Source organism: Thamnophis sirtalis, unplaced genomic scaffold (genome assembly GCF_051295495.1).
Source record: "Thamnophis sirtalis isolate CommonGarterSnake01/CBP01778 unplaced genomic scaffold, rThaSir2_p1.2 scaffold_2, whole genome shotgun sequence".
Lineage (NCBI taxonomy): Eukaryota > Metazoa > Chordata > Lepidosauria > Squamata > Natricidae > Thamnophis > Thamnophis sirtalis.
In genome coordinates this window covers 100,586,839-100,595,817 of record NW_028261382.1, presented here as the reverse complement: position 1 = coordinate 100,595,817, position 8,979 = coordinate 100,586,839, and the positions used below count along the sequence as shown (strand labels likewise).

The following is an 8,979-nucleotide window of genomic DNA, read 5'->3' as shown; positions in this document are numbered from 1 at the left end:
AAGAAAGAGGATTAGGGGACTGGAGGCTAAAACATACGAAGAACGGTTGCAGGAATTGGGTAGGTCTAGTTTAATAGAAAGAAGGACCAGGGGAGACATGATAGCATCTTCCGATATCTCAGGGTTTGCCACAAATAAGAGGGAGTCAAACTATTCTCCAAGGCACCTGAGGGTATAACAAGAAGCGATGGGTGGAAATGAATCAAGGAGAGAAGCAATGTAGAAGGAAGGAAGGAAGGAAGGAAGGAAGGAAGGAAGGAAGGAAGGAAGGAAGGAAGGAAGGAAGGAAAAGAAAGGGCAACTTGATCCTGAGTATGAGGAAAGTGTGAGAAAGAAACTCAGAAATAATCTGATTTTGCTGTGTATCAGATGGAATAGAAACCTTGACTTGCTTTGAGATTCTCTTATGACCCCCCTACAAAAATGAACCAGCGTTGTTGGACTCCCTCGTGCCTCTTCCCCCCCCTCAAGGGCCGACCTGATGGCATCTGAGGTGGGACGTTGCACCCCTCCCTCCCTCCTTCAGCCCCAAGAAACCTTCATCATGGCTGAGAGAACAATTGCCGGAGCCCACAGGCTAATACAATACAATAGCAGAGTTGGAAGGGACCTGGGAGGTCTTCTAGTCCAACCCCCTGCCTAGGCAAGAAACCCTAAACCGTTTCAGACAAATGGCTATCTAATCTCCTCTTTAAAAACGTCCGGTGTTGGGGCATTCACAACTTCTGGAGGCAAATTTGGTTCCACTGATTAATTGTACTCACTGTCAGGAAATTCCTCCTCAGTTCTAAGTTGCTTCTCTCCTTGATTAGTTTCCACCCATTGCTTCTTCTTCTAGCCCTCAGGTGCCTTGGAGAATAGTTTGACTCCCTCTTCTTTGGGACAGCCCCTGAGATACTGGAAGGCTGCTATCATGTCTCCCCTGGTCCTTCTTTCTATTAAACTAGACATACCCAGTTCCTGCAACCGTTCTTCCTATGTTTTAGCCTCCAGTCCCCTAATCCTCTTTGTTGCTCTTCTCTGCACTCTTTCTAAGAGTCTCCACATCTTTTCTACCTCGTGGAGACCAAAACTGGATGCAAATATTCCAAGTGTGGCCTCATCAAGGCTTTATAAAGTGGTGTTAACCCTTCAGGTGATCTTGATTCTCTCCCTCTGTTGATGCAGCCTAGAACTGTGTTGGCTTTTTTGGCAGCTGCTGCCCACGGCTGGCTCCTATTTAAATGGTTCTCCACTATGACTCCAAGATCCCTCTCACGGTTACTACTATTGAGCCAGGTACCACCTATACCAAGACAGCTGGCTTCTCAAACCTTCCCTGCCGACGGAGGAAGGAAACGGGAGAGCGTTCCTTGAATCGGGAGTTTTATTAGGGAGCCATTCCAGTTCCCGTCTCCATGATCTCTAGCACCCCTCGCCCACTCTGGAGCCATAGACCTCCAGCTCGCAGAGGGTCAGGAACTCTGCTCGGCCAGGGATGACCACCGTCACGTAGCGTCCTCGCCGTCCATCACAGCAGACGATGCTGAGGGAGCCAGCACTTCCGTTGGAGATGGACCCACAGCTGCAGAGAAAGAAAATCAACTTACGTGGGGTTAAAGACTCCCATACAGGCAGCACCTGCAGAAAAAGGCTGGCATGCCATCTGCCAGTTCACCTTTCGGGCGCCCTCCGAGCCCCATTGCAAAGAAAGCAGCTGCCTCTAGGCCCCCTTGCTCCCCTTGGGGGGAGGCTCCTTGCCAGCCCTGAAGTGACCTGACCGGAGCCATCTTGGAGCTTCAGCGCTGCCATACTGGAGCTGAGGGATGGGGGACGGGGGATTAGAGATAGCTGGGGGTTTTGTAGCCAAAACAAAATACTTTCTCTTGGGATCCAAGGACTTTCTCACGCCTGGCCGGAGGAAGGAGGAGTGAGGTCACCAGGCAACCAGACAGTGCTTTGATTGGGCCATGTGGCTGATTGTTTGGGGCTGAGGGGAAACTTTTGCCTTTAATTACCGATGAAAACCGTGGGAACTTTCAAAGTCGGTTTTCACCAGAGCCGTGCCAATAGGGTGTGTCTTATAAAACTCTTCCTTGAGGACTCTACCTGCCTCGGAGGGTTGCTTGATGTGGAACTATTAATAGCAATAACAATAGCAATAGCAGTTAGACTTATATACCGCTTCATAGGGCTTTCAGCCCTCTCTAAGCGGTTTACAGAGTCAGCATATCGCCCCCACAGTCTGGGTCCTCATTTCACCCACCTCGGAAGGATGGAAGGCAACCTTGAGCCGGTGAGATTTGAACCGCTGAACTGCTGATCTAGCAGTCAGCTGAAGTAGCCTGCAGTGCTGCATTTAACCACTGCGCCACCTCGGCTCTTGGAACACTGACATTTAACCGACTCTCCTAAATCTCAAGCTCCCATCAAGCTATCCAGGGTCCTGAGCCCCAGATGCTTACCCAGTCTAGCCGGGCAGCAGGACGACTCAGGGAAGGTGGCGGAGAAGACCCGAGAGGCCGTGGGCACCTCCCAGAGCTTGCAGACAAGAAAGTGGTGGAAGAGGTCGGGTGCCAGGTGGGTGCCCAGCCCAAGTCTGCACCGAATGGCCGGCCACCCGGGAGCTCTACCGAGTGGAGGAGGACTTTGGCTGCCGGGATGCGTTCCCGGCGCCAGTGAGAGAGCGCCCAGTCACCTCGAGGAGGGAGGCAAGAACAGCGATCCTCGAGTGGCGGTTGAGGGCCCCACTGGAACCTCCCTGCCCCGGAGTTTTGTTTGCTGTGGGCGCACCCCTCGGAACCCTGGCACGCCTTACATTGGGTTGCGCTTGCCGTGGTGGGCCCCACAGTCTCCCACGTGGATCCGGGCCCCCTGGAGCCTCCCCGAACAGCATTCCTGGCGATTCTTCACCACCACGGCCGAGATGGCATAGGAGGCGCCCAGATCCAGGCTCCACCAGGGCTCTTCCTCCTCCAGGGTGTGGCTGCAGGAGCCATGGCGCCAGTCCCCATCACGGTTGCCGTCTACGGCTCTCCCTGCTCGGCTGTAGACGGTGCCCCACTGCGGGTACGTGGAGGACTGAGTGGCAGGCTGGCCTCTGGCCCAGTTCCTGGCTGAGGGACAAAGGGAGACAGTCAGGGTTCCCAATAGCCTCCAAAAGTAAATCAGAGTCCGAGGCAAAAGGTTCCCCAAAGTCCCAATTTATTAAGAGAGCCACGTTGGCACATCTGGGGAAACTCGAATCTGAAAGCTTCCTGGTTTTCCCCATCCAGTTGAAAATTCAAGATCTTGCCCCCCACACCCACAAGTCTATCACATGGTCCAATCTCCCACTGCCACGCTGGCAGCTTCCACCCATCCAGTTCCGGTCAGGTGCAGAGACAAAGGATGACCTTGGCTTTCTAGAAAGACTATTGTTATAGCTACATAGCATCTCACTCTGTACAAACCCCCCTCCCGTTTTCCCACCATAGAAAAATCATAGCAGAATAACAGAAAGGCCTGAAGTCCAAAAAAGAAAAGACAAAGGTTGTTGTCTCGGCTGTGCGTCCATTCCTCAGACTGAGAGTGAAGAACAAGGAGGAGGAGGAGGAGGAGGAAGAGGAAGGGCAGAGGGGGAGGAAAACAGCCAGAAATCCCCTTTTGCCTTCATGCCCCAACATTATTGGGACCCCCTGGCAAGGCAGACCTCCCCTTCGTCTCTCGGGCCCTTGGGTGGCTCCTGGCTCTTCCCCCGAGTTCTAATGCAAGTGCTCTGGAATGAGTGGGGGGGGGGGTTGCAGAGGAGAGAAAAGTGAGACCCCGGGGAAGGCACTGGAGCAGAGAAAGCTTCCTGGAGAGGCCCTGCAGGATTAAGTCAGCACAAGAGGAGGAGGCATCCGCCATCCTCAAGGGAGGACGCCATGTTCCCAAGATCCACAGGTGAGGCCGCTTGGCAGTGGTCTATCAGGGATGGGCTCTAGAAGACCCCACAGGAGCCGCTCAAGGGCATCTCCCAAATGCAGCCAGCCTCTTTTAAGGTCCGGCTGCACTGGCGCCCTCTGCCTGGAGAAAGAGGGCAGGACAGCACTAAGACGCCCGTCCTGCCAGGTAGAGGGAGGTGGGCATGGCTTTGCGCGGGGGCATCTGTCCCCAGGTAAGGACGGTGCCCAATATTAGCCCAGCACAGCTGGAAGGCAGGAGGCTGGGACGGTAATCCAATCTCTCTTCTGTTCCCCTGGTTAATTGTCCTGACTGTCCGGAAGGTTCTCCTTAATTCCAAGTTGCTTCTTTCCCAGATTAGTTTCTATCCGTTGCTCCTTCTCCTGCCTTCAGGAGAATAGGTGGAGCCCCCTCCTCTCTGTGGAAGCCCCTCAGATATTGGAAGGCTGCCACGGAGTCCTTCTTTTCCCTAGATTAGCCGTGCCCTCCTCCTCGTTACGACCTTCCGAAGTTCTTCTACAGCTTCCAAAAGAAGAACTAGATGTTCTCCAAGCCCAGATGTCTCCTGCCCCAAGCCATCTCCCGCCCAGCCTTTGTGCCATACCTCCCCACAGCAGAGCCCCCTTCCCCCTTCTTACCCCCTGGAGGAGGCACGCAGCTCAGGGCCCCCCTCAGCCCTTCCAGGAGACCCACAGCCAGCAGCCAGCTCCAGACCCCAGCCATCCTCTGAGTGAAGAGGGGAGAGAGAGGGAGACGCCCGAAACAGCCACCGTGGGTGGAGAAAAGCACGTGGGGTGCTGGACGGAGTCCAGAGGGCGCCTCGCCCCAGACTTCTGGGTCCCAGCTGGGACTTGGCTGGCTTCCACCTCAGGAGAAAGGCTCCGGGAGATCCTTGGCTCAGCTCCGGGCCAACGATGCAGGAGGTCCTCCTAGGAGGAGACCAGGAGACCCTGCTGGCTCCACCATCCCACAAGAGTCCCAGCCATGGGTGACTCCGTGGGGAGCTGCAGGAAGCCGCCTCAGGTGACCCCCAGCCCTCCCTCAGGCCGATGTCCTGCTGGGCCCTCTTCTTCCGCACCCAGTGACCAGAGCTGGACTCTCGTAGGATGGGGGGGCTCTCAGCTGTTCATTCAGGGACCGTTTGAAGCTTGAAGCTACATTGGCACTGAAAAAAGTGACTTATGACCGTTTTCCACATTTACGACCGTTGCAGTGGTTACGTGATCAGAATTGGGACGCTCGGCAACTGACCCGTACGTATGACGGTCGCAGTGTCCCTGAGTCACGTGATCCCCTTTTGCGACCTTCCGGCAAGCGAAGTCAATGGGGAAGCCCAGATTCACTTAACAACCGTGTGACCGATTTAACAACTGCAGTGATTCACTTTACAAGGATGGCAAGAAAGGTTGTAAAATGGGGCAAACCTCACTTGACTGTCTCGCTTAGCAACATACCCTTTGGGCTGAATTGTGGTTATAAGTCGAGTGACTGCAATGAAGGGGCTGGTTTCTCAGCCAAGGGCACGTCTAGAAGACCTCTAAGGTCCCTTCCCAGGCCCTTATTCTCTTCATTACTATTCACCATTCATTGCCTGTAAATTAAGACACATGTGGCGCAGTGGTTAAATGCAGCACTGCAGGCTACTTCAGCTGACTGCAGTTCTGCAGTTCAGCGGTTCAAATCTCACCGGCTCAGGGTTGACTCAGCCTTCCATCCTTCCGAGGTGGGTGAAATGAGGACCCGGATTGTTGTTGGGGACAATATGCTGACTCTGTAAACCGCTTAGAGAGGGCTGAAAGCCCCATGAAGCGGTATATAAGTCTAACTGCTATTGCTATGTTTATCAAACTGGGGCATTCCAGTGATTGAATGTTCTCACTGTCAGGAAATTTGCATCTCTCACACCTGAAGTGGTATGGGGGGGGAGAGAAAAAGAAAAAATAAGAGGGGGAAAGGGAAGAAGGGGAAGGAGGAGGAGGAGGAGGAAAAGCAAAAAGAGAAAGGAGGAAGAAAATGAGGAAGAGGAGGAGGAGAAGAGGAGGAGGAAGAAGGAGGAAAATGAGAAGAAAAGAAGGAGGAGGAGGAGAGGAGGAGGAAGAAGGAGGAAAATGAGGAGGAGAAGAAAAGAAGGAGGAGGAGGAAGAGGAGGAGGAGGAGGAGGAGGAGGAGGAGGAGAGGAGGAGGAAGAAGGAGGAAAATGAGGAGGAGAAGAAAAGAAGGAGGAGGAGGAGGAAGAGGAGGAGGAGGAGGAGAACCACCATCCTGGTCATCTCAAGGTCAACTCACTCTCATCCCAGGGCCCTCTGTGTGTGTGTGTGTGTGTGTGTGTGTGTGTGTGTGTGTGTGTGTGTGTGTGTTCTCCAAACCGACACCTCCCAGATGGCTGAACTATAACTCTCATCTCACCCAGCCTGGAAGCCCAAAGCCTCTGGAAGTCCACCTAGCCCGGCTGGGCTGCAACAACGAGATGGGGATGGGCTTGTTTCAGCCGACGCAGCAGCCGTGCGGCTCCGCTCCCTGGACGAGCCCCTTGGAAGGGAGCCCAGCGGCCGATCCTCTCTGGCCCCGAGGAGACAAAGCGGAGCGAGGGCTTCGCGGCCTCTGGGGCCTTTCCAAGGGAGCCATTGTGTCTCTGGCCGATGGGCCCGGCCTTCCCTCCCACCTGCTCTCCCATGAAGGTTGATGCTGGAGCCACTTCTCTGCTGGTGTGGAAGGAGCTCAGCCTGGGCTTAGCAGAAGGATGCTCAGGTCCAACGTGGACCCCTGGACCCCTCCAGACAACCATATCCAGCCTCTTCTTAACAACCTCCAGATGGAGCCCCCACAACTTCTGGTGGGAAGCTGTTCCCCTGGTTAATTGTCCTCCCTGTCAGGGAATTCCTCCTTCTATTCCATGTTGCTCCTCTCCTTGATTAGTTTCCATCTGTTTCCATCTTCTCCTGCCTTGAGAGGCTTTGCAGGACGGGGGGGGGGGCGGTCTTCTTTGGGGCAGCCCCTCAAATATTGGAAGAAGCCTCTCATGCCCCCCCCTCCTTTCCTTCTGAACTTTCTACAGAATACGTTACGACAGAGTTGGAAGGGATCTTGGAGGTCTTCTAGTCCAGTGTTTTTCAACCTTGGCCACTTGAAGATGTCCGGACTTCAACTCCCAGAATTCCCCAGCCAGCATTCGCTGGCTGGGGAATTCTGGGAGTTGAAGTCCGGACATCTTCAAGTTGCCAAGGTTGAAAAACACTGTAATCTAGTCCAACCCCCTGCCCAAACAGGAGACCTCAGCCTAGAGCATTCTGGGCAAATGGTTCTTTAACCCCTTCATAAAAGCCTCCAGTGATGGAGCCCTCACAACTTCTGGTGGGAAGCTGTTCCACTGGTCAACTGTTCTAATTGGCAGGAAATTTCTCCTAAATTCCCGGTTGCTCCTCTCCTTGATTAGTTTCCATCCGTTGCTTCTCATCCTGCCTTCTGGTGCTTCAGAGAACAGGTGGGGCCCCTCTTCCTTCTGGCAAACATTGGGGGGGCTGCTGTGATGTCGTCCTTGGTCCCCCTTCCCATTCAGAGGAGGACTTGGGAGAACTACAGCCAGCTTCCTGCTTTTCCAAATTCCCTGGAATGGAGCCAGACAGGAGAAGGGTCTTCAAAACACCCCCCCCCCTTGGTCGCCTTCTCTCCTGGTCGCATGTGAAGTTTGAAGTTTGAAGTTTTATTTTATTTATATGCCGCCCTATTCCCTAAAGGGACTCAGGGTGGCGAACAACTCCAACGGGAAGGGGAACATGCAATACAAAATAGACATTTAAAATGACCAACAACCACACCTGTCAAGAGGGGAAGGGAACTCATCAACCCCAGGCCTGCCGGCACAGCCAGGTTTTAACGGCTTTTCAGAAAGCAGGGAGAGAGGTGAGGGTCTGAATCTCCGCGGGGAGGTCGTTCCAGAGGGCTGGAGACCCTCCAACAGAGAAGGCCCTCCCCCAGGGGGGTTGCCAGCCAGCATTGTCTGGCAGATGGAACCCAGAGAAGGCCAAGCCTGTGCAATCGAATCAGTCTTTGGGAGGTAATTGGCAGGAGGTAGTCTCTCAGGTACCCAGGTCCGATGCCATGCAGGGCTTTAAAAGTAACGACTAGCACCTTGAAGCGTGTCCGGAGACTAATGGGTAGCCAGTGCAGCTCGCGGAGGATAGGTGTTATGTGGGTGAACCGAGGTGCACCCACAATCGCTCGCGTGGCTGCATTCTGGACAAGCTGAAGTCTCCGAATGCTCTTCAAGGGCTGCCCCATGTAGAGCGCATTGCAGTAGTCCAGTCTTGAGGTCACGAGGGCACGAGTGACTGTTGTGAGAGCCTCCCGGTTCAGGTAGGGCCGCAACTGGCGCACCAGGCGAACCTGGGCAAATGCCCCCCTGGTCACAGCCGACAAATGATGTTCTAAAGTCAGCTGTGGGTCCAGGAGGACTCCCAAGTTGCGAGCCCTGTCTGAGGAGCGTAAAATTTCACCCCCCAGCCTGAGTGATGGATGTGATGTGAGCACAAAGAGACTCCTGCAGGAGCTTCTGGGCCTCCAGAGGGACAGGGCCTCTGCTGAAAGAAAGCCAGCCCCATGTCTGGCGGGGGGTCCTTGGGTCCCACTCCCCAGGGAGTCTCCCTTCCCCCTACCTCAAATGTAAAACAGCAGGGAGGGTCCCGCCTCTAAGCCTTGGTGGGTGTTGGGAGACGACCTTGGGAACATCTCCGGAATCACACGGCCTGCAGACACCTCCATACAGGCAGTCCTCAACTTACAACCATCAGCCTTCCGTCCTTCCCAGGTGGGTCAAATGAGGACCCAGAGTATTTGGGGCAATTTGCTGACTCTGTAAACCGCTTAGAGAGGGCAGGAAAGCTCCGGGATGTAAGTCGAAGGGCCATTATTTCTTTAGTAACCCTTCGGAGTAACACCAGCACTGCAAAGGGGACTTATGGCCGCTGCTCACACTAACGACCATTGCGGCATCCCCATGGCCATAGGATCAAAATTCAGACGCTTGGCAACTGACTCGGATTTATGACGGCTGCAGTGTCCTGGGGGGGGTCACCTGAT

At 54.3% G+C, this 8,979-nt stretch overlaps 1 protein-coding gene across 1 annotated transcript; it reads right to left on the bottom strand.

Moving 5' to 3' along the window:
- Window positions 1-1,359: 1,359 nt before the first annotated feature.
- On the bottom strand, window positions 1,360-4,630 carry LOC148049039 (fucolectin-1-like). Its single transcript, XM_087706578.1, has 3 exons — window positions 4,542-4,630; window positions 2,798-3,095; window positions 1,360-1,564 (listed from the first exon to the last, which is right to left on the bottom strand). The coding sequence occupies exons 1-3, from the start codon at window positions 4,624-4,626 to the stop codon at window positions 1,405-1,407; spliced, it is 543 nt and encodes a 180-aa protein (XP_087562704.1). The 5' UTR covers window positions 4,627-4,630; the 3' UTR covers window positions 1,360-1,404.
- Window positions 4,631-8,979: the final 4,349 nt, after the last annotated feature.